At 45.4% G+C, this 26587-nt stretch overlaps 1 protein-coding gene across 1 annotated transcript in view; it reads left to right on the top strand.

Moving 5' to 3' along the window:
- The window catches only part of csmd2 (CUB and Sushi multiple domains 2), an 899615-nt gene that overhangs the window by 842183 nt on the left and 30845 nt on the right, over positions 1-26587 (top strand). Inside the window, exons 55-59 of the mRNA XM_071373664.1 lie at positions 5174-5353; positions 15235-15408; positions 17030-17203; positions 20872-20945; positions 21421-21532. Coding sequence (XP_071229765.1) covers positions 5174-5353; positions 15235-15408; positions 17030-17203; positions 20872-20945; positions 21421-21532 — 714 coding nt within the window. The remainder of the gene's footprint in view (positions 1-5173; positions 5354-15234; positions 15409-17029; positions 17204-20871; positions 20946-21420; positions 21533-26587) is intronic.

Raw genomic sequence — 26587 nt, 5'->3', positions numbered from 1 at the left:
TCACACTGCAAAACATTACTTGGTATTTTTGTCTTGTTTTCAGTAAAAATATCAAAAAATGTATCATAGCTTTATACAGTGTGATGGAGTTACTTTACACAATTTCACTCATATCTGCAGTGCATTTCAATAAAACATTTAACCGTTTCATAATTACAGTACAACTGCATTTTTGGAGATGTGAATTAAATATTTGAATTGTAATTGTGATGTTTCAGCGGAGCGGTGAGTGTGTAATTGTGCACTGCTTACGCATTCAGGCGGTCTGCAATACTTTGCCACGCTTTTTCTCTTTGCTTTATCACTGTGGCGGTGTTGCCTTTCTTCTTAATTATATCTTTTACCTCCTCGTATGCCTCCATGAGGATTTGTGCTTCCGACGGGGAAAAGTACGCGGCTCTAGTTGCCATGGTAAATCAGTTAATCTGTGATCTGTGGCGGGGTCTATTTGAGTGAGCCGTGAGCGCGCACCTATCCACGATTGGTTTCACCTGGCTTAATGAGTCCGTGTCTGCTCATCCTGGCTTGGTCTTTGTGCAACCAATTAAGCCTGGACGCACATGTTTTGGCTTCATTGAGCTCAGCTGAGTCATTTATCCCGGATGTCTTAATTCTACTTTTGTGCAACAGGCCCCTGGTATCAACAAGCTGAATACTGACTTCTAACAACAACACCTGGTATCAACAATACGCTGAATACTGACTTCTAACAACAATACACCTGGTATCAACAATACGCTGAATACTGACTTCTAACAACAATACACCTGGTATCAACAAGCTGAATACTGACTTCTAACAACAATACACCTGGTATCAACAAGCTGAATACTGACTTCTAACAACAATACACCTGGTATCAACAAGCTGAATACTGACTTACATCGGTACCCCAGGTGATCTTAGGTTTCATTACATACAGTCGGGAGGAACTACTGAATATACGATTAACGTCAACTCACCATCGTTCCTACCAGGAATATGACTTTCCCGAAACGGATCCAGTGTTTTGCCTTCCACCCAATACAATGGATCTGATCCCAGCCGGCGACCCTACGCGACGCCGTAAAAGGGGCAAACGTAGCGGTCTCCTGGTCAGGCTTCGGAGACGGGCACATCGCGCTCCACTCCCCAGCATACTACTCGCCAATGTCCAGTCTCTTGACAATAAGGTTGATGAAATCCGAGCACGGGTAACATTCCAGAGAGACATCAGGGATTGCAACGTGCTCTGCTTCACGGAAACATGGCTAACTCAAGAGACGCTAACGGAGTCGGTGCAGCCAGCTGGTTTCTTCACGCATCGCGCCGACAGAAACAAACATCTTTCTGGTAAGAAGAGGGGCGGGGGGGTATACCTTATGATTAACGAGACGTGGTGTGATCATCATAACAACACACAGGAACTCAAGTCATTCTGTTCACCTGATCTAGAACTCCTCACAATCAAATGTCGACCGCATTATCTACCAAGGGAATTCTCTTCGATCATAATCACAGCCGTATATATTCCCCCCCAAGCAGACACATCGATGGCCCTGAACGAACTTTATCTGACTCTTTGTAAACTGGAAACCACACACCCTGAGGCTGCATTCATCGTGGCTGGGGATTTTAACAAGGCTAATCTAAAAACAAAACTCCCTAAATTCTATCAGCATATCGATTGTGCTACCACGGCTGGTAAAACCCTGGATCATTCTTATACTAACTTCCGCGACGCATATAAGGCCCTCCCCCGCCCTCCTTTCGGAAAAGCTGACCACGACTCCATTTTGTTGATTCCAGCCTACAAACAGAAACTAAAACAACAAGCTCCCGCGCTCAGGTCTGTTCAACGCTGGTCCGACCAATCTGATTCCACGCTTCAAGACTGCTTCGATCACGCGGATTGGAATATGTTCCGCATTGCGTCCAACAACAACATTGAAGAATATGCTGATTCGGTGAGCGAGTTCATTAGGAAGTGCATTGACGATGTCGTACCCACAGCAACGATTAAAACATTCCCAAACCAGAAACCGTGGATTGACGGCAGCATTCGCGTGAAACTGAAAGCGCGAACCACTGCTTTTAACCAGGGCAAGGTGACCGGAAACATGACCGAATACAAACAGTGTAGCTATTCTCTCCGCAAGGCAATCAAACAGGCTAAGTCCCAGTACAGAGACAAAATAGAGTCGCAATTCAACAGCTCAGACACAAGAGGTATGTGGCAGGGTCTACAGTCTATCACGGATTACAAAAAGAAAACCAGCCCCGTCGCGGACCAGGATGTCTTGCTCCCAGACAGGCTAAATAACTTTTTTGCCCGCTTTGAGGACAATACAGTGCCACTGACACGGCCCGCTACCAAAACCTGCGGGCTCTCCTTCACTGCAGCCGAGGTGAGTAAAACATTTAAACGTGTTAACCCTCGCAAGGCTGCAGGCCCAGACGGCATTCCCAGCCGCGTCCTCAGAGCATGCGCAGACCAGCTGGCTGGTGTGTTTACGGACATATTCAATCAATCCTTATCCCAGTCTGCTGTTCCCACATGCTTCAAGAGGGCCACCATTGTTCCTGTTCCCAAGAAAGCTAAGGTAACTGAGCTAAACGACTACCACCCCGTAGCACTCACTTCCGTCATCATGAAGTGCTTTGAGAGACTAGTCAAGGACCATATCACCTCCACCCTACCGGACACCCTAGACCCACTCCAATTTGCTTACCGACCCAATAGGTCCACAGACGACGCAATCGCAACCACACTGCACACTGCCCTATCCCACCTGGACAAGAGGAATACCTATGTGAGAATGCTGTTCATCGACTACAGCTCAGCATTTAACACAATAGTACCCTCCAAACTCGTCATCAAGCTCGAGACCCTGGGTCTCAACCCCGCCCTGTGCAACTGGGTCCTGGACTTCCTGACGGGCCGCCCCCAGGTGGTGAGGGTAGGTAACAACATCTCCACCCCGCTGATCCTCAACACTGGGGCCCCACAAGGGTGCGTTCTGAGCCCTCTCCTGTACTCCCTGTTCACCCACGACTGCGTGGCCATGCACGCCTCCAACTCAATCATCAAGTTTGCGGATGACACTACAGTGGTAGGCTTGATTACCAACAACGACGAGACGGCCTACAGGGAGGAGGTGAGGGCCCTCGGAGTGTGGTGTCAGGAAAATAACCTCACACTCAACGTCAACAAAACAAAGGAGATGATTGTGGACTTCAGGAAACAGCAGAGGGAGCACCCCCCTATCCACATCGACGGGTCAGTAGTGGAGAAGGTGGAAAGTTTTAAGTTCCTCGGTGTACACATCACGGACAAACTGAATTGGTCCACCCACACAGACAGCGTTGTGAAGAAGGCGCAGCAGCGCCTCTTCAACCTCAGGAGGCTGAAGAAATTCGGCTTGTCACCAAAAGCACTCACAAACTTCTACAGATGCACAATCGAGAGCATCCTGTCGGGCTGTATCACCGCCTGGTACGGCAACTGCTCCGCCCACAACCGTAAGGCTCTCCAGAGGGTAGTGAGGTCTGCAGAACGCATCACCGGGGGCAAACTACCTGCCATCCAGGACACCTACACCACCCGATGTCACAGGAAGGCCATAAAGATCATCAAGGACAACAACCACCCAAGCCACTGCCTGTTCACCCCGCTATCATCCAGAAGGCGAGGTCAGTACAGGTGCATCAAAGCAGGGACCGAGAGACTGAAAAACAGCTTCTATCTCAAGGCCATCAGACTGTTAAACAGCCACCACTAACATTTAGCGGCCGCTGCCAACATACTGACTCAACTCCAGCCACTTTAAAAATGGGAATTGATGGAAATTATGTAATACATGTACCACTAGCCACTTTAAACTATGCCACTTTATGTTTACATACCCTACAGTACTCATCTCATATGTATATACCGTACTCTATACCATCTACTGCATCTTGCCTATGCCGTTCTGTACCACCACTCATTCATATATCTTTATGTACATATTCTTTATCCCTTTACACTTGTGTGTGTGTGTAAGGTAGTAGTTGTGGAATTGTTAGGTTAGATTACTTGTTGGTTATTACTGCATTGTCGGAACTAGAAGCACAAGCATTTCGCTACACTCGCATTAACATCTGCTAACCATGTGTATGTGACTAATAAAAATTTGATTTGATTTGACTTCTAACAACAACACCTGGTATCAACAATACGCTGAATACTGACTTCTAACAACAATACACCTGGTATCAACAATACGCTGAATACTGACTTCTAACAACAATACACCTGGTATCAACAAGCTGAATACTGACTTCTAACAACAATACAACAATACAACTAATATAAAAGTTACATCTGTTGAGTCACGGGAAGCTTGTTGTGTAAATGATATTGAAGAGTGCACAGTCCGAGTCACATTCCGGCTCCTGGAGCAACAGTTTCCTCAGCTTGTAGGTATTAGAAGGTTACCGGTAGACATTCTGGCTCTTGTGTCTCCATAGGGAGGGGCGGTGAAGTGTCTCACAGTAATATGTACCTCCGTTCAACTACAATGCAATTGAAAGTTAGTTTCTCAGAGTTTGTTTCCTATAAGACCACTTGAAGCCATAGGCTATAATAAGTCCTGTCTAGGAAGGGTGTTTTATATTTCAACAGCTTATTGGCTGTGAAGCCAAGGGAGACGTGTTGCCGTCTAGATTGGTAAGTTTGTTTGACATGTTAGTTGCTTTGGGGACGACAGCGTATAACAGTTCATTAACTATTCCAGTCTTACAGACCTCATCTTGCGGGATTTAGACGATATGTTTACTCTCTATAATTGCATCTGAAGTGCTTTGTCTTCCCAAATACAAAGGAAATCAACATGGAGCCTTCCTCCTCCAGGATGATGAGCTAGTGAATTATATATATATACAGTGTGGATTTGGGGAACATAATTGGGATGTTTCAATGACTCTTTCCCTCCCTCCCTCCCTCTCCCTCCCTCCCTCCCTCCCTCTCTCCCTCTCGCCCTCTCTCCCTCTCTCCCTCTCTCCCTCTCTCCCTCTCTCTCTCCCTCTCCCTGTCCCTCGCTCCCTCCCTCACTCCCTCTCTCCCTCTCTCCCTCTCTCTCTCCCTCTCCCTGTCCCTCGCTCCTCCCTCCTCCCTCACTCCCTCTCTCCCTCTCTCCCTCTCTCCCTCCAGTGATAATGTGTGGGGACCCAGGTGTGCCAGCTAATGGTTTGAGGCTGGGCAGTGACTTCACCTATAACAGCACTGTGAGTTTCCAGTGTGCCCCAGGATTCACTATGGGCGCTGACCGCGCTTCAACCCTGGTCTGTACTAAGGACCGCACATGGAACGGGACCAAGCCACAATGCAGAGGTACTGACACACACACACACACACACACACACACACACACACACACACACACACACACACACACACACACACACACACACACACACACACACAGACGCGCACACGCACACGCACACGCACACACAGACTCTAGCACAATCTCTCTCTCTCAACAACAAACACTGTATCCCCCTGCCTCACACTTACTCTCTCACTCTCTCTCTCTCTCTGTCTCTCTGTCTCACTGTCTCTGTCTCCTCTCTCACTCTCTCTCATTTCAATTCAAAAGGCTTTATTGTCATGGGAAAGATATGTGTACATTGCCAAAGCAAATGGAATAGACAATAAACAAAAGGGAAATAAACAAGGGAAACATTAGCGAACATAACACTCACAAACGTTTTTACAGACTACAGACAGTGCTGTAACAATGTGCAATGCAGGTTGTATTTATAATGTTGTTTGTGCTCAACTGGTTGCACTTCTCCCATGGCAAATCTTGCTGCTCTGAGTGCACACTGTGGTATTTCGCCAAACAGGTATGAGAGATTATCAATGTTGGATTTGTTTTCTAATTCTTTGTGGGTCTGAGGGAAACATGTGTCTCTAACGTGTTCATACAGTGGCTTGCGAAATTATTCACCCTCTCTTGGCATTTTTCCTATTTTGTTGCCTTACAACCTGGAATTAAAATTGATGTTTGGGGGGGTTTGTATCATTTGATTTACACAACATGCCTACCACTGAAGATGCAAAATATTTGTTAATGTGAAACAAACAAGAAATAAGACAGAAAAACAGAAAACTTGAGCGTGCATAACTATTCACCCCCGCAAAGTCAATACTTTGTAGAGACACCTTTTGCAGCAAATACAGCTGCAAGTCTCTTTGGTTATGTCTCTATAAGCTTGGCACATCTAGCTACTGGGATTTTTGCCCATTCTTCAAGGCAAAACTGCTCCAGCTCCTTCAAGTTGGATGGGTTCCGCTGGTGTACAGCAATCTTTAGGTCATACCACAGATTCTCAACTGGATTGAGGTCTGGGCTTTGACTAGGCCATACCAAGACATTTAAAGGTTCCCCCTTAAACCACTCCAGTGTTGCTTTAGCAGTATGCTTAGGGTCATTGTCCTGCTGGAAGGTGAACCTCCGTCCCAGTCTCAAATCTCTGGAAGACTGAAACAGGTTTCCCTCAAGAATTTCCCTGTATTTAGCGCCATCCATCATTCCTTCAATTCTGACCAGTTTCCCAGTCCCTGCAGATGAAAAACATCCCAACAGCATGATGCTGCCACCACCGTGCTTCACTGTGGGGATGGTGTTCTCTGGGTGATGAGAGGTGTTGGGTTTGCGCCAGACATTGCGTTTTCCTTGATGGCCAAAAAGCTACGTTTTAGTCTCATCTCATGCCTTTTAGCGAACACCAAACATGTTTGCTTCTTTTTGTCTTTAAGCAATGGATTTTTTCTGGCCACTCTTTCATAAAGCTCCGTGGCTTAAAGTGGTCCTATAGACAGATACTCAAATCTCCGCTGTGGAGCTTTGCAGCTCCTTAAGGGTTATCTTTGGTCTCTTTGTTGCCTCTCTGATTAATGCCCTCCTTGCCTGGTCCGTGAGTTTTGGTGGGCGGCCCTCTCTTGGCAGGTTTGTTGTGGTGCCATATTCTTTTCTTTTTTTAATAATGGATTTAATGGTGCTCCGTGGGATGTTCAAAGTTTCTGATATTTTTTATAATCCAAAACCTGATCTGTACTTCTCCAAAACTTTGTCCCTGACCTGTTTGGAGAGCTCCTTGCTCTTCATGGTGCCGCTTGCTTGGTGGTGCCCCTTGCTTAGTGGTGTTGCAGACTCTGGGGCATTTCAGAACAGGTGTATACATACTGAGATCATGTGACAGATCATGTGACAATTAGATTGCACACAGGTGGACTTTATTTAACTAATTATGTGACTTCTGAAGGTAATTGGTTGCTCCAGATCTTATTTAGGGGCTTCATAGCAAAGGGGATGAATACAAATGTACGCAGCACTTTTCCTTTTTACAATAATTATTTTCAACAATACAATTTTTTTCCATTTCGCCTCACCAATTCAGACTATTTTGGATTATTTTGTGTTTGTCCAATACATGAAATCCAAATAAAAATCTAGTTAAATTACAGGTGGTAATGCAACTAAATAGGAAAAACACCAAGGGGGTTGAATACTTGCAAGGCACTGTACATTTGGCAGGAGGTTAGGAAGTGCAGCTCAGTTTCCACCTCATTTTGTGGGCAGTGTGCACATAGCCTGTCTTCTCTTGAGAACCAGGTCTACCTACGGCGACCTTTCTCAATAGCAAGGCTATGCTCACTGAGTCTGTACTCAATAGCAAGGCTATGGTCACTGTACATAGTCAAAGATTTTCTTAATTTTGGGTAATTCACAGTGGTCAGGTATTCTGCCACTGTGTACTCTCTGTTTAGGGCCAAATAGCATTCTAGTTTGCTCTGTTTTTTGGTTAATTCTTTCCAGTGTGTTAATTCTTTCCAGTGTTTTGCTTTCTCAATGATTTGTTTGGGTCTAATTGTGTTGCTGTCCTGGGGCTCTGTGGGGTCCGTTTGTGTTTGTGAACAGAGCCCCAGGACCAGCTTGCTTAGTGGACTCTTCTCCAGGTTCATCTCTCTGTAGGTGATGGCTTTGTTATGGAAGGTTTGGGAATCGCTTCCTTTTCGGTGGTTGTGGAATTTAACGTCTCTTGTCTGGATTTTGATAATTAACAGGTATCGACCTAATTCTGCTCTGCATGCATTATTTGGGGTTTTACGTTGTACACAGAGGATATTTTTCTGCATGTTTTTGCAGAATTCTGCATGCAGAGTCTAAATTTGGTGTTTTTCCCATTTTGTGAATTCTTGGTTGGTGAGCGGACCCCAGACCTCACAACCATAAAGGGCAATGGGTTCTATAACTGATTCAAGTATTTTTAGCCAGATCCTAATTGGTATGTTGAATTTTATGTTCCTTTTGATGGCAAAAGAAGTCCCTCCTTGCTTTGTCTCTCAGATCGTTCACAACTTTGTGGAAGTTACCTGTGGCTCTGATGTATCGTTTTTTTGTGTGCTCTTGGGAAACGGTGTCTAGATGGAAATTGTATTCCTTTTTTTGGAACACCATTATTTATGTTTCTTTTGATGGCATAGAAATACCCTACTTGCCTTGTCTCTCAGATCGTTCACAGCCTTGTGGAAGTTACCTGTGATGTTGCCGAGGAAGGTGTAATTATCTGAGATTCACTGTCAGAATCTGTGTAGAATATCTAGGTGCTGCAGGTTGGGGACAGAAGCACCATATCCTCAGAAAACTGAGTCCAATAGGCTCGGGTGCTGCAGATTGTTCTAGTGCCCTCATAAATTCATTCACATTCATACTGAATACTGTATGTTGAAGAGGGTGGGGCTCAAGCTGCTTCCCACAAAGCCCTGGGAAAAAAGGAATATGTGTGTTAATTGCCAATTATGAGTGCACATTTTTTGTTTGTGTACATTGATTTTATAATGTCAAATAATGTCATAGGCTTTCCTCCCAACACCACTTTCCATCAATGTATATAGCAGACCTTTATACCACACCTTTTCTATAAGGTGGTCTGTTGTACAGTATTTTGGTAAGAAGCTCATTTGACATTTGCTCAGGACATTGTTTTTACTGAGGAAATGATGGAGTCTGCTGTTGATGATACTGCAGAGGAATTTTTTTCTGAATGCATATTCTACGCTAATTACTTTTGTGGGATCAGGCTTTTGGTTCCAAATGATGCCAGAGCTGAGGATAATGTTGAAGAGTTAACTGCTAAGTTTACACCTTCACTATTGCAGCAAAACATGTTGTCCAGGAGGGATTGTATATATTGTTGGGCAATAGGTTTCCTTCCATGTTTTTTGTTTGGGATCATCATTTACAACCCCCCCCCAAAAAAATATTTTAATATATATCTATATATGGGCTCACGAATGGATCTCAGTGCTATAGACGTCACTACAGACCCTGGTTTGATTCCAGGCAGTATCACAACCGGATGTGATTGGGAGTCCCATAGGGCGGCACACAATTAGGGTTAGTCTTAACTGACTTGCCTAGTTAAATAAAGGTTAAATATATATAATTGGCAGAGTTGCCTAGCAGCCAGTAGCTAGCTAGTGACAAAAGTTATTAACTATACTATCGTTCAACAGTTTGTGGTCACTTAGAAATGTCCTTGTTTTTGAAAGAAAAGCTCATTTTTTGTCCATTAAAATAACATCAAATTGATCAGAAACACAGTGTAGACATTGTTAATGTTGTGAATGACTATTGTAGCTGTAAAAGGCAGGTTTTTAATGGAATATCTACGTAGGCCCATTATCAGCAACCATCACTCCTGTGTTCCAATGGCACGTTGTGTTAGCTAATCCAAGTTGATCATTATAAAAGGCTAATTGATCATTAGAAAACACTTTTGCAATTATGTTAGCTCAGCTGAAAACTGTTGTTCTGATTAAAGAAGCAATAAAACTGGCCTTCTTTAGACTAGTTGAGTATCTGGAGCATCAGCATTTGTGGGTTCGATTACAGGATCAAAATGGCCAGAAACAAAGAACTTTCTTTTGAAACTCGTCAGTCTATTCTTGTTCTGAGAAATGAAGGCTATTCCATGCGATCTCGTACAACGCTGTGTACTACTCCCTTCACAGAACAGCGCAAACTGTCTCTAACCAGAATAGAAAGAGGAGTGGGAGGCCCCGGTGCACAACTGAGCAAGAGGACAAGTACATTAGAGTGTCTACTTTGAGAAACAGACGCCTCACACGTCCTCAACTGGCAGCTTCATTAAATAGTACCCGCAAAACACCAGTCTCAACGTCAACAGTGAAGAGGCAACTCCGGGATGCTGGCCTTCTAGGCAGAGTTGCAAAAAAAAATGCCATATCTCAGACAGGCCAATATAAAGAAAATATTAAGATGAGCAAAAGAACACAGCCACTGGACAGAGGAAGATTGGAAAAAAGTGTTATGGACAAACAAATCTAATTTTGAGGTGTTCGGATCACAAAGAAGAACATTCTTGAGACACAGAAAAAAATAAAAGATCATCTGTCATCTGTCAAGCAGGAGGAGGAGGCGATGTGATGGTCTGGGGGTGCTTTGGTGCTTGACGCCATCTGTCAAGCATGCTGGAGGAGGCAATGTGATGGTCTGGGGTGCTTTGGTGGTGGTAAAGTGGGAGATTTGTATAAGGTAAATGGGATCTTGAAGAAGGAAGGCTATTACTCCATTTTGCAACGCCATGCCATACCCTGCGGACGGTGCTTAATTGGAGCCAATTTCCTGCTACAACAGGACAATGACCCAAAGCACAGCTCCAAACTATGCAAGAACTATTTAGGGAAGAAGCAGTCAGCTGGTATTCTGTCTATAATGGAGTGGCCAGCACAGTCACCGGATCCTATTGAGCTGTTGTGGGAGCAGCTTGACCGTATGGTACATAAGAAGTGCCCATCAAGCCAATCCAACTCGTGGGAGGTGCTTCAGGAAGCATGGGGTGAAATCTCTTCAGATTACCTCAACAAATTGACAACAACAAAGGTCTGCAAGGCTGTAATTGCTGCAAATGGAGGATTCTTTGATGAAAGCAAAGTTTGAAGGACACAATTATTTTTTTCAATTAAATATCATCATTTATAACCTTGGCTATATTTCCTATTCATTTTGCAACTAATTTCATGTATGTTTTCATTGGAAACAAGGTTATTTCTAAGTGACCACAAACTTTTGAAGGGTTGTATATGTGTATATATATATATATATATATTTGAAGCTTTTTTCAATCACTCCCTTGAGTGCTCTCAGGTTGTTTGTGCCTGTGTGTATTTTTATGTGGCTGGTTGGTCCTCAGACAGCAGTTCTAGGGCGTGCTGGGCGTATGGACACCAGAGATTAGACACTGTGTATGTCCTCTGTGGGTATGGGGATGGGGGTGTCAGGGGGGGTGACAGGGGGGGGGTGCTCAGTGGGGGTGTCAGGGGGGGTGTGTTCCCCTGGGCTTGTGGTTCTTCATTTGTCTGTCCTGCTGTGATGTTGAGGCTATGGTCTGGGGTGGACTGTTCTGCTGTGATGTGAAAGCTATGTTCAGGGTCTGGGGTGGACTGTTCTGCTGTGATGTCGAGGCTATGTTCAGGGTCTGGGGTGGACTGTTCTGCTGTGATGTCGAGGCTATGTTCAGGGTCTGGGGTGGACTGTTCTGCTGTGATGTGAAAGCTATGTTCAGGGTCTGGGGTGGACTGTTCTGCTGTGATGTCGAGGCTATGTTCAGGGTCTGGGGTGGACTGTTCTGCTGTGGTGTCGAGGCTATGGTCAGGGTCTGGGGTGGACTGTTCTGCTGTGATGTCGAGGCTATGTTCAGGGTCTGGGGTGGACTGTTCTGCTGTGATGTGAAAGCTATGTTCAGGGTCTGGGGTGGACTGTTCTGCTGTGATGTCGAGGCTATGTTCAGGGTCTGGGGTGGACTGTTCTGCTGTGGTGTCGAGGCTATGGTCAGGGTCTGGGGTGGACTGTTCTGCTGTGATGTGGAGGCTATGTTCAGGGTCTGGTGTGGACTGTTCTGCTGTGATGTGGAGGCTATGGTCAGGGTCTGGTTGATGTTGTCTCACCACAGTCCAGACATGTCTCTCTCCCCCTCCATCTCTCTGGGTCTGGTTGATGTTGTCTCACCACAGTCCAGACATGTCTCTCTCCCCCTCCATCTCTCTGGGTCTGGTTGATGTTGTCTCACCACAGTCCAGACATGTCTCTCTCCCCCTCCAGCTCTCTGGGTCTGGTTGATGTTGTCTCACCACAGTCCAGACATGTCTCTCTCCCCCTCCAGCTCTCTGGGTCTGGTTGATGTTGTCTCACCACAGTCCAGACATGTCTCTCTCCCCCTCCAGCTCTCTGGGTCTGGTTGATGTTGTCTCACCACAGTCCAGACATGTCTCTCTCCACCTCCATCTCTCTGGGTCTGGTTGATGTTGTCTCACCACAGTCCAGACATGTCTCTCTCCCCCTCCAGGTCTCTCTGGGTATGGTTGATGTTGTCTCACCACAGTCCAGAGTGCAGATATGTCTCTCTCCCCCTCCAGCTCTCTGGGTCTGGTTGATGTTGTCTCACCACAGTCCAGACATGTCTCTCTCCCCCTCCAGCTCTCTGGGTCTGGTTGATGTTGTCTCACCACAGTCCAGATGTGTCTCTCTCCCCCTCCAGCTCTCTGGGTCTGGTTGATGTTGTCTCACCACAGTCCAGACATGTCTCTCTCCCCCTCCAGCTCTCTGGGTCTGGTTGATGTTGTCTCACCACAGTCCAGAGTGCAGACATGTCTCTCTCCCCCTCCAGCTCTCTGGGTCTGGTTGATGTTGTCTCACCACAGTCCAGAGTCCAGACATGTCTCTCTCCCCCTCCAGCTCTCTGGGTCTGGTTGAGGGAGTATTGACTGTTGGGTCTGTGCTGACTGGAGTGTTTTCACCTGCTGTTCCAGCTCCACCTGCCTTACCTCCAGCTGGGTGAATGTTTCCTTCATTTCAGTGAGGGAGTAGTGCTCTGGGCTAGGTGGTTGACTTTCCGCTTGGGGATGCTCATCTGTGGGGTTGTGTAATGAAGAGGTCTGGTCTGACTCGCTCGGGGTGGGGGGGGGAGTCTTCATCGAGAGAGCATCTCCTGCTGCGCTCCCTCTTTAATTCTGTGAAAGTCTTAAACTGTTTGGGGTTGCCCTGTACCAATATTGTTCCAGACGTTTACAGGTTGACATTAGTTTGTAGAGGTTGACATTAGCTTATAGAGATTGACATTAGCTTGTAGAGGTTGACATTAGCTTGTAGAGGTTGACATTAGCTTGTAAGGGTTGACATTAGCTTGTACAGGTTGACATTAGCTTGTAGAGGTTGACATTAGTTTGTAGAGGTTGACATTAGCTTATAGAGATTGACATTAGCTTGTAGAGGTTGACATTAGCTTGTAGAGGTTGACATTAGCTTGTAAGGGTTGACATTAGCTTGTACAGGTTGACATTAGCTTGTAGAGGTTGACATTAGTTTGTAGAGGTTGACATTAGCTTGTAAGGGTTGACATTAGTTTGTAGAGGTTGACATTAGCTTGTAGAGGTTGGCATTAGCTTGTAGAGGTTGACATTAGCTTGTCGAGGTTGACATTAGCTTGTACAGGTTGACATTAGCTTGCAGAGGTTGACATTAGCTTGTACAGGTTGACATTAGCTTGTACAGGTTGACAATAGCTTGTAGAGGTTGACAATAGCTTGTAGAGGTTGACATTAGCTTGTAGAGCTTGACATTAGCTTGTACAGGTTGACATTAGCTTGTAGAGGTTGACATTAGCTTGTAGAGGTTGACATTAGCTTGTAGAGGTTGACATTAGCTTGTAGAGGTCGACATTAGCTTGTAGAGGTTGACATTAGCATTAGCTTGTAGAGGTTGACATTAGCTTGTAGAGGTTGACATTAGCTTGTACAGGTTGACATTAGCTTGTAGCGGTTGACATTAGCATTAGCTTGTAGAGGTTGACATTAGCTTGTAGAGGTTGACATTAGCTTGTAGAGGTCGACATTAGCTTGTAGAGGTCGACATTAGCATTAGCTTGTAGAGGTTGACATTAGCTTGTAGAGGTTGACATTAGCTTGTACAGGTTGACATTAGCTTGTAGCGGTTGACATTAGCATTAGCTTGTAGAGGTTGACATTAGCTTGTAGAGGTTGACATTAGCTTGTAGAGGTCGACATTAGCTTGTAGAGGTTGACATTAGCATTAGCTTGTAGAGGTTGACATTAGCTTGTAGAGGTTGACATTAGCTTGTACAGGTTGACATTAGCTTGTAGCGGTTGACATTAGCATTAGCTTGTAGAGGTTGACATTAGCTTGTACAGGTTGACATTAGCTTGTAGAGGTTGACATGACACTCCTGAGTTTCCACCCATCGCTAACACCCCCCCCCCCTTAACAGAGGGGTAGTGTGTTAATATATCACTGCGCCATGCCAAACAATGGTCTGTATGGAATTATATGTTGTCTATGTTCCCATTTTTGTAGCAGTTAGCAAAAAGTGTCTCTGGATGATCTATTAGGAGCTTATTTTTGTACTCATTCCGTGCCTTTTCATTGTTTACATCCAAGGGGTATTGTATTGTGAGGAGCTCTGCACAGGGGGAAGCCATGGAGCAGGCAGCCTCAAAGGCCTCTGGGTGGGGGAGGGTGTGAAACTCTCCTGCCATTGTTGGGCTCAAGGGGCTTTGACACCTCTCACTTCACACCTCGGTGCTAATTGAAGTTGCAGCCAGATCTTTTCTGTCCTAGCAAGCTTGGTAGCCTTAACGTAGCATTCAGTCCTTATAAAGGAAAACATATCATTGTAATGTCCTTTTCTTATTGGCTAAGTAGCTTCAGACTTAACATGACTTAACATGACTTAACATGACTTAACATGACTTAACATGACTTAACATGACTTAACATGACTTAACATGACTCACTCATTTCCAGGTCGGATGGTATTTTCAGGTTTCTGTTGTATTTCCTTTGCTGGACGTTGGTTTACCAGAGCATTATATATTATATATATTATATTATATTATATTATATATATTATATTATATATATTATATTATATATATTATATATATATATTATATATATTATATATATTATATTATATATATCGCTGTATAGTCCATGGCAATAACAATATTTCCAGAACCTTTGTCCAAAATCAGGTTTTAGGTTTGGAGTTTTGATATGGAGTGAAGGTTATGTTGTGGAGGGTAGTATCCTGTAAATGTCAAGTTTATCCAACTCTTCATCTATATATATAAAGTATCTCATCCCGTTCTCTCTCTCTCTCCAGCTATAGTGTGTACGACCCCTCCTCCCATCCCTAACGGCCAGGTGGTTGGAACAGACTTCACCTGGGGCAACAGCGTTAGTTATGCCTGTAACCAGGGTTACCAGCTCTCCCTGCCCACCATGATCACCTGCCAGGGAAATGGCACCTGGAATGGAGAGAAACCGCAGTGCTTCCGTAAGTAACCCACTGAAATAGACCAGAGCTTCAACTAGCTGTTGACAAATTCAGTAATGTTTATCCACGTTTTGTTCTGTTGGCTTCTGTTTAAGAAATGTTTTTCAACAGAATCGGCAGAATGAATACACCCCTGATCACGTGTAAACACAGTTCACTTTCATAGCAGCCACGTTGTATTCCTTCTTCCATCTACGCGCTCTCCTCTCCTCACATCTGCCCTTCATTTGTGGACTTCAATGTACAACACATCAGCTGTACGTGACCAGGCCGAAAACCTTTCCAAGCCAAACCGCTAAACAGCCTAATTCGTTGTCACCATATTAGCTAAAGTAACATTATAGTATACATAGCTAATAAAAATAACACGTTAGTAAACCCGCTACAATCATGCAGTAACGTTACAGTGTACAGTCAGTAAGCAGATACACCAGCTGGCCCCGGTGGCAATAAATTGTAAAACCAAAATCTTACCTTGACTTGGAAGAGTTCCAGTGTGGTGTTGGAATGTCATAGCCAACTAGCTAACATAGCATCCCTCTGTTATAGCCAGCTAGCTAACATAGCATCCCTCTGTTATAGCCAGCTAGCTAACATAGCATCCCTCTGTTATAGCCAGCTAGCTAACATAACATCCCTCTGTTATAGCCAGCTAGCTAACATAGCATCCCTCTGTTATAGCCAGCTAGCTAACATAGCATCCCTATGTTATAGTCAGCTAGCTAACATAGCATCCCCTGTTTGAGCAGGGTGTTTCAGTAGGCTAAACTAGCTAGCTGCATTTGCTACCTAAGTAAGTGACAATCTCTCTCTCTATTTCTCTCTTGCTTCTTCTTCATTTAGGAATAAATTAATTTGTTGAAAACTGTTCAACTATTGTCTTTCTCTCTCTTTGAGTCAACTTCTCACCACATGTTATCCATTGCAGTGCTAGCTAGCTATAGTTTATGCTTTGGGTACTAGATTCATTCTTTGATCTTTTGATTGGGTGGATAACATGTCAGTTCATGCTGCAAGAGCTCTGATAGGTTGGAGGATGACCTCCCGAAGTTGTCATAATTACTGTGTAAGTCTATGGAAGGGGGTGAGAACCATGAGCCTCCTAGGTCATGTATTGAAGTCGATGTACCCAGAGGAGGACGGAAGCTAGCTGTCCTCCGGCTACACCATGGTGCTACCCTACAGAGTGCTGTTGAGGCTACTGTAGACCTTCATTGCAAAACAGTGTGTTTTAATCAATTATTTGGTGACGTGATTATATTTAGTATAGTTTTATCTAAAAAAGGATGAAATGAAATGAAATGAGGAAGATGGTCCTCTCCTTCCTCCTCTGAGGAGACTCCACTGATGTATAGGTAGTTGAAGCTGCAATAGGGTATTTTCCATAGTCACATCCCATGGCTACATTGCAGACACATTGGATATTCAGTGCATTGTTACGTGTTGAAATGCTTCGATTCCTTTCATGTTTTCATCCAAATGATAGATACATCTTAGAAAGCTTCTCTTTCTCTCTCGCTCCTCATACCCCCCCGGCCCCCTCTCTCCACATCCCTCCCCCTCTCCCCCTCTCCCCCCCCTCCCTCCCCCTCCCCTTCTCTCCACATCCCTCCCCCTCTAGCTGTGTTCTGTGGAGACCCAGGTGTCCCGGCCCAGGGGAGAAGGGAGGACCGTGGGTTCACCTACCTCTCCTCAGTCTCCTTCTCCTGCTCTCCTCCTTTGGTGTTGGTGGGATCAGCCAGACGATACTGTCAGTCTGAGGGCGTCTGGAGCGGCACACAGCCATCCTGCATAGGTAAGAATGGGTCCAACCAACTCTCAGGACCCAACTCAGACCAGGCACTCAGAATGGGTCCAACCAACTCTCAGGACCCAACTCAGACCAGGCACTCAGAATGGGTCCAACCAACTCTCAGGACCCAACTCAGACCAGGCACTCAGAATGGGTCCAACCAACTCTCAGGACCCAACTCAGACCAGGCACTCAGAATGGGTCCAACCAACTCTCAGGACCCAACTCAGACCAGGCACTCAGAATGGGTCCAACCAACTCTCAGGACCCAACTCAGACCAGGCACTCAGAATGGGTCCAACCAACTCTCAGGACCCAACTCAGACCAGGCCCTCAGAATGGGTCCAACCAACTCTCAGGACCCAACTCAGACCAGGCACTCAGAATGGGTCCAACCAACTCTCAGGACCCAACTCAGACCAGGCACTCAGAATGGGTCCAACCAACTCTCAGGACCCAACTCAGACCAGGCACTCAGAATGGGTCCAACCAACTCTCAGGACCCAACTCAGACCAGGCACTCAGAATGGGTCCAACCAACTCTCAGGACCCAACTCAGACCAGGCACTCAGAATGGGTCCAACCAACTCTCAGGACCCAACTCAGACCAGGCCCTCAGAATGGGTCCAACCAACTCTCAGGACCCAACTCAGACCAGGCCCTCAGAATGGGTCCAACCAACTCTCAGGACCCAACTCAGACCAGGCACTCAGAATGGGTCCAACCAACTCTCAGGACCCAACTCAGACCAGGCACTCAGAATGGGTCCAACCAACTCTCAGGACCCAACTCAGACCAGGCCCTCAGAATGGGTCCAACCAACTCTCAGGACCCAACTCAGACCAGGCACTCAGAATGGGTCCAACCAACTCTCAGGACCCAACTCAGACCAGGCACTCAGAATGGGTCCAACCAACTCTCAGGACCCAACTCAGACCAGGCACTCAGAATGGGTCCAACCAACTCTCAGGACCCAACTCAGACCAGGCCCTCAGAATGGGTCCAACCAACTCTCAGGACCCAACTCAGACCAGGCACTCAGAATGGGTCCAACCAACTCTCAGGACCCAACTCAGACCAGGCACTCAGAATGGGTCCAACCAACTCTCAGGACCCAACTCAGACCAGGCACTCAGAATGGGTCCAACCAACTCTCAGGACCCAACTCAGACCAGGCACTCAGAATGGGTCCAACCAACTCTCAGGACCCAACTCAGACCAGCACTCAGAATGGGTCCAACCAACTCTCAGGACTCAACTCAGACCAGGCACTCAGAATGGGTCCAACCAACTCTCAGTAACCAACTCAGACCAGGCACTCAGAATGGGTCCAACCAACTCTCAGGACCCAACTCAGACCAGGCACTCAGAATGGGTCCAACCAACTCTCAGGACCCAACTCAGACCAGGCACTCAGAATGGGTCCAACCAACTCTCAGGACCCAACTCAGACCAGGCCCTCAGAATGGGTCCTATCAGGAACCACCTCAGACCAGGCACTCAGAATGGGTCCTATCAGGACCCAACTCAGACCAGGCACTCAGAATGGGTCCGACTAACTCTCAGTAACCAACTCAGACCAGGCACTCAGAATGGGTCCAACCAACTCTCAGGACCCAACTCAGACCAGGCCCTCAGAATGGGTCCTATCAGGAACCACCTCAGACCAGGCACTCAGAATGGGTCCTACTAACTCTCAGTAACCAACTCAGACCAGGCACTCAGAATGGGTCCAACCAACTCTCAGGACCCAACTCAGACCAGGCCCTCAGAATGGGTCCTATCAGGAACCACCTCAGACCAGGCACTCAGAATGGGTCCTATCAGGACCCAACTCAGACCAGGCACTCAGAATGGGTCCTACTAACTCTCAGTAACCAACTCAGACCAGGCACTCAGAATGGGTCCAACCAACTCTCAGGACCCAACTCAGACCAGGCACTCAGAATGGGTCCAACCAACTCTCAGGACCCAACTCAGACCAGGCACTCAGAATGGGTCCAACCAACTCTCAGGACCCAACTCAGACCAGGCACTCAGAATGGGTCCTATCAGGAACCACCTCAGACCAGGCACTCAGAATGGGTCCTATCAGGACCCACCTCAGACCAGGCACTCAGAATGGGTCCTACTAACTCTCAGTAACCACCTCAGACCAGGCACTCAGAATGGGTCCAACCAACTCTCAGGACCCAACTCAGACCAGGCACTCAGAATGGGTCCTACTAACTCTCAGTAACCACCTCAGACCAGGCACTCAGAATGGGTCCAACCAACTCTCAGGACCCAACTCAGACCAGGCACTCAGAATGGGTCCTATCAGGACCCAACTCAGACCAGGCACTCAGAATGGGTCCAACCAACTCTCAGGACCCAACTCAGACCAGGCACTCAGAATGGGTCCTACCAACTCTCAGGACTCAACTCAGACCAGGCACTCAGAATGGGTCCAACCAACTCTCAGGAACCAACTCAGACCAAGCTCTCAGAATGGGTCCAACCAACTCTCAGGACCCAACTCAGACCAGGCACTCAGAATGGGTCCTACTAACTCTCAGGAACAAAATCAGACCAGGCACTCAGAATGGGTCCTATCAGGAACCAACTCAGACCAGGCAGTCAGCCATCCCGTACCAGAGCCTTGTACTGTATTTAGGAAGTTGGGTTTCTACATTATGAAGCGTTTACGTGATGACGCTAAATGATGTTGTAGGCATGTTAGCTCCACAACAACATAACATGCAGAATATTTAAACCATGTTATGTAACCGAATGTCTAGAAGAAGAACAATTTTTAACATTCTAAAAAGTTGGTCGAACTCTGTAAATATACACTGAGTTTACAAAACATTAACAACACCTGCTATTTCCATGACAGACTGACCAGGTGAATCCAGGTGAAAGCTATGATCCCTTATTGATGTCACCTGTCAAATCAACTTCAATCAGTGTAGATGAAGGGGAGGAGACGGGTTAAAGAAGGATGTTTAAGCCTTGATACATGGATTGTGTGTATGTGTGTCATTCAGAGGGTGAATGGGCAAGACAAAATATCTACGTGCCTTTGAACGGGGTTACGGTAGTAGGTGGCAGGAGCACCGGTTTGTGTCAAGAGCTGAAATGCTGCTGGGTTTTTCACATTCAACAGTTTCTCATGTGTATCAAGAATGGTCCACCACCCAAAGGACATCCAGCCAACTTGACACAACTGTGGGAAGCATTGGAGTCAACATGGACCCAGCATCCCTGTGGAACGCTTTCGACACCTTGTAGAGTCCATGACTCGACGAAATGAGGCTGTTCTGAGGGCAAAAGGGGGTGCAACTCAATATTAGGAAGATGTTCTTCATGTTTGTTATCCTCAGTGTGTCTCTGGGCCATCGTGACCAATCCAACACAGACCAGTGGCTGTACGTATTGTATTCAGTGGCTCACAGAACGAGTGCTGATTTAGAGTCAGTTTTTTGGCTTGTAAGATTACACTGGAAGACCTGATCTCAGATCTGCACTCCTACTGTAAGACCCAGGACACATACGGAACCCTGGACTACAGGAATAACATGTCATGATAAGAGTTGGACCGTTAGATTGACAACCAAGTCTAGTGTCCTGCTCCTCAGTTTCTCTGTAGTAGGAGTTGTCCTGTCTGTAACACTGTGTGTCTGTTTCAGATCCCAGCCACACCACCTGTGGAGATCCCGGAACCCCTCTGTTTGGAAACCAGAACATCACCCAAGGATACCAGGTTACAATGTTTTTTTATTTTTATTTATTTTTTGACCTTTATTTAACCAGGTAGGCTATTTGAGAACAAGTTCTCATTTACAATTGCGACCTGGCCAAGATAAAGCAAAGCAGTTTGACAATAAACAACAACACAGAGTTACACACGGAGTAAAACAAACATACAGTCAATAATACAATAGAAAAGTCTATATACAGTGTTTGCAAAGGAGGTAAGATAAGGGAGTTAAGGCAATAAATAGGCCATGGTGGCGAAGTAATTACAATATAGCAATTAAACACTGGTATGGTAGATGTGCAGAAGATGAATGTGCAAGTAGAGATACTGGGGTGCAAAGGAGCAAGATAAATAAATAAATACAGTATGGGTATGAGGTAGTTGGATGGGCTATTTACATTCATGCTACCATTTTACAATACCGTGGGGATGATGTGTGTATCTGACACCAACCCTGACGTGTGTCTCCACCCAACAGATCGGCAGTACAGTATTGTTCAGCTGTAGGAAAGGCTACCTGCTACAGGGCTCCACAACACGCTCCTGTCTACCCAACCTCACCTGGAATGGCTTCCAACCAGAGTGTATAGGTTAGTATATACACACACACACACACACACACACACACACACACACACACACACACACACACACACACACACACACACACACACACACACACACACACACACACACACACACACACACACACACACACACACACACGGAGCGGTTTCCAACCAGAGTGTATAGGTTAGTATATACACACACACACACACACACACACACACACACACACACAGACACACACACACACACACACCTGGAGCGGTTTCCAACCAGAGTAGGTTAGTATATACACACACACACACACACACACACACACACACACACACACACACACACACACACACACACACACACACACACCTGGAGCGGTTTCCAACCAGAGTGTATAGGTTAGTATATACACACACACACACACACACACACACACACACACACACACACACACACACACACACACACACACACACACCCACACCCACACCCTCACACGTGTGCTCATGCTCACACACAAACACACACACACACCTGGAGCGGTTTCCAACCAGAGTGTATATGTTACACTCGCAATAGCATCTGCTACCAATGTGTGTATGATTTGATTTGATTTGAACACCTCGCCTAATATACAGAGTGTTTTCACTAATATACACCCTGGATGTAGAGACAGAGTATTAACATTAGTAAAATCATCTGACTGTTCTCCTCCCACCATCTATCTACCCTGTCTTCCTTTTCATTGCTCTCTCTCTCTCTCTCTCTCTATCTCTCTCTCTCTCTCTCTCTCTCTCTCTCTCTCTCTCTCTCTCCCTCTCTCTCTCTCTCTCTCTCTCTCTCTCTCTCTCTCTCTCTCTCTCTCTCTCTCTCTCTCTCTCTCTCTCTCTCTCTCTCTCTCTCTCTCTCTCTCTCTCTCTCTCTCTCTCTCTCTCTCTCTCTCTCTCTCTCTCTCTCTCTCTCTCTCTCTCTCTCTCTCTCTCTCTCTCTCTCTCTCTCTCTCTCTCTCTCTCGTCGGAGTGCATGCTGGGAGTGAGTCGTCAAGCAGGAGTGATTGTGAGAGCGATTGGAATTTCTTTTCACTCTATTGGGTTTTGGTATATATATATATTGATTAGTTTAGTTGTTTTAAGGGTATCTGGTTTAATTATCACTAAGCACGTATAAGGGTGGTGGGATCGTTGAGGTTGGTTTTTCGCGAGGGCACGACCAGCGGGTGGGGCTGGTTGCAATGGCCACTCGCGGGAGTGAGGAGTTTGAAAAACTTAGTCGGAGGCATGGAGTAAAGATTCCTGCTGCGGCCGGGTGTTCAGTGGAAGAATGTAGCTTGGCTGTTGATAGCATCAAATCAGCCTCAAGGATGAATAGCGCTGTAGTGATATTCTTAGATTCAATTGAAAAGGTGAATAAAATAGTTGAGAGGGGTGTTGTGTTGCGGGAGACACAGACGCAGGTATTTCCGCTTATGAATCCGGCGAAAAAAGTGATACTTTCTAACGTGCCACCTTTTGTTAGAGATGAAGTGTTGGAGCGAGAGTTATCTCGCCATGGTCAAATCGTATCTACAATAAAGAAGGTTCTTTTTGGATGCAAATCTCCGTTGTTGAAACATGTCGTGTCTCATAGGAGACAAGTGCATATGATTTTAAAAAAGGACGGAGATGAACTGAATTTAGCGTTCAGTTTTAAGATTGATGGATTTGATTATGTATTCTACGCTTCTACTGAATCAATTAAATGCTTTGGCTGTGGAAAAGAGGGGCATTTGGTGCGTAGTTGTCACGAGAATGAGCGCGCTGAGCCAGGTAGTAACTCTAGTGCTGGTGCAACTAACGCACCACCGCGAAGGGATGAACATGCTAAGGGTGCAGGGGAAGGGAGAAGGTGGGCAGATGTGGTTGGAAAAGTAGGAGAGGAAGGCATTGTGGATACGGGGGCAATTGTGGTAGATCAGAACAAAGAGGGAGGGGAAACAGTCGGTGAGATTGCGACTGCCGTCGCTGAGGTGGTGCTGGAAAATGAAATTGGAGGTCAAGAGGAGATTGAAATAACGGAAAAGGAAGCAGATGTTTTCAAAATACCGAGGAGTAAAAGGAAGAATTTAAGGGGTGGTGAAGGGTCTAATTCTAAGAGAAAGGTAGAGATTGATAAATCAGTTGAAGATGAACAAGTTGTAGAGATGGTGGAGTTTTCTTCTGGGGAGGATAGCGAGAGTGAGTCATCTGACGCGTCACAACAATATAGCGAGATAAATGGGGTGGAAGGGAGGTATGGGATTGAGAAGATACGTCAATTTCTGAAGTTGACAAAAGGGAAGAAATATATGCAGGATTACAATGTAACTGATTTTTTTCCTGAAAGTGAATTGTTTATTGAATCAGCAAAGTTTCTGATGTCAAAAATTACAGGGGGAGGTTTAAAAAGCCCTGAAATTGCTAGACTCAAGAAAGTGGTCACGAGAGTGATAAGTGATGTAAATTCTAAAGAAAATGAAAGAGTTCAGTTGCAGTTTTAACTCTGTAAAGAGATGTGGTGGCTGTATCTTCCTCTGTATAATTTTTTCATCCATGAGCAGTTTTAAGATTTCTTCTTTAAACGTAAATGGGGCAAGAGATGGTAAAAAAAAGAGCCATAGTGTATGAGTTAATTAGGGGAAAGGGAAGTGACATACATTTTCTACAAGAAACGCATAGTAATTTGGAAAATGAAGTTATGTGGCAAAAGGAGTGGGGGGGGACAGTGGTGTGTAGTCATAAAAACTCAAAAAGTGGGGGTGTGGCTATCTTGTTCTCAAAAGGGTGTTTGCCTTTATCTTATGAGGTTGAAGAGGTAGTTGAGGGGAGGTTATTAAAAGTTAGAGCGAGATGTGAAAACATCACTATGTGTCTGATAAATGTATATGCCCCAGTGGTGACAGTTGAGAGGGTATGTTTTCTAGAGACATTATCAAATACCATTGAGAAATATAATAAAGAGGATTATTTATTTATTGCTGGGGATTTTAACTGCACAGTCAGCGATTTAGATAGAAATCACCAAGAACCTCATACAGCCTCAAGGATTTTTTAAAAACGCCTCATTGTAACACATGAACTGTGTGATATTTGGCGGAGTCAACATGGAGGAACAAGGCAGTACACCTGGGCGCATGTGAGAGAGAACATCATCTCTATGGATAGGTTAGATAGGTTTTATTGTTTTGAGCATCAATCTCAGGTCTGTAAATCAAGTGTGATAACCCCAGTGGGATTTTCTGATCATTGTTTAATAACAGAGGTGGTGTTCATTAACGATGTAAAACCCAAAAGCTTATACTGGCATTTTAATATAACTTTATTGAGTGATGCTCACTTCAGGAAAGGTTTCAGTTTTTTCTGGGAGAGGTGGAGGTCTCAAAAGACCAGTTTTGTATCCCTTCAACAGTGGTGGGATATAGGGAAAATTCAGATTCAACAATTCTGTAATCAATACACGAGGAATGTCACCAAGGATATCACCAGATCAATGAAAGCCCTAGAGTTTGAAATAGTGGAACTCATGACGTTGGTTGAGACCACAGGAGATCGAGGCCATACTCAGGCCCTCAAGAGGAGAAAAGCTGCATTGGCAGACCTGCTGGGTATCAGAGCACAGGGGGCATTGGTGAGAAGTAAGTTTCAGGGAATATCTGAAATGGATGCCTCATCCAAATTTTTCTTTGGTTTAGAGAAAAAGAATGGACAAAGAAAAATGATTCATTGTCTCAAATCAGCTGTTGGACAAGAGCTCACTAGCCCTAGTGAAATTAGAAAGAGGGCAGTAGAGTTCTATGCTGAGCTCTACAAGTGTGAGTACAAAGAGGATAAAACAGTGACACAGCAGTTCTTTGATGGGCTCCCAAAGGTGGCTGCAGAAGCTCAGGTTGAGCTTGAGCAACCATTGTCTTTGCAGGATTTATACACTGCATTAAAAGGCATGGAAAATGGAAGGGCACCAGGCATTGATGGGCTTCCCGTTGACTTTTTTAAGTCTTTTTGGGTTATGTTGGGAGAGGATTGGCTAGCAGTAGTTAATGATAGTTTAACCGGAGGGTTACTACCAATAAGCTGCAGAAGGGCTGTCCTCACCCTATTGCCCAAAAAGGGTGACCCTAGGGAGGTGAAGAACTGGAGGCCGGTGGCTTTATTGTGCACTGATTATAAGATATTGTCAAAGGCTTTGTCCAACAGGCTGAGGGAGGTGATGGGGCAAATCATACATACGGACCAGTCCTACTGTGTTCCTGGCAGGCAGATAGGGGATAACATTTCTCTGATTCGTGATTTTTTGGACGTCTCTAGGGCTATTGGGTTGGATGCTGGTCTAATTTCAATTGATCAGGAAAAGGCATTTGACCGAGTTGAACATCAATATTTATGGCACACGCTTGAGGCGTTTGGGTTCAGCTCTGGTTTTATTGCCATGATAAAGGAGATACAGTGGGGAGAACAAGTATTTGATACACTGCCGATTTTGCAGGTTTTCCTACTTACAAAGCATGTAGAGGTCTGTCATTTTTATCATAGGTACACTTCAACTGTGAGAGACGGAATCTAAAACAAAAATCCAGAAAATCACATTGTATGATTTTTAAGTAATTAATTTGCATTTTATTGCATGACATAAGTATTTGATCACCTACCAACCAGTAAGAATTCCGGCTCTCACAGACCTGTTAGTTTTTCTTTAAGAAGCCCTCCTGTTCTCCACTCATTACCTGTATTAACTGCACCTGTTTGAACTCGTTACCTGTATAAAAGACACCTGTCCACACACTCAATCAAACAGACTCCAACCTCTCCACAATGGCCAAGACCAGAGAGCTGTGTAAGGACATCAGGGATAAATTGTAGACCTGTACAAGGCTGGGATGGGCTACAGGACAATAGCCAAGCAGCTTGGTGAGAAGGCAACAACTGTTGGCACAATTATTAGAAAATGGAAGAAGTTCAAGATGACGGTCAATCACCCTCGGTCTGGGGCTCCATGCAAGATCTCACCTCGTGGGGCATCAATGATCATGAGGAATGTGAGGGATCAGCCCAGAACTACACGGCAGGACCTGG

The sequence above is a fragment of the Salvelinus alpinus genome, chromosome 29 (genome assembly GCF_045679555.1).
Source record: "Salvelinus alpinus chromosome 29, SLU_Salpinus.1, whole genome shotgun sequence".
NCBI lineage: Eukaryota > Metazoa > Chordata > Actinopteri > Salmoniformes > Salmonidae > Salvelinus > Salvelinus alpinus.
This window is presented reverse-complemented; position numbering and strand designations above follow the sequence as displayed.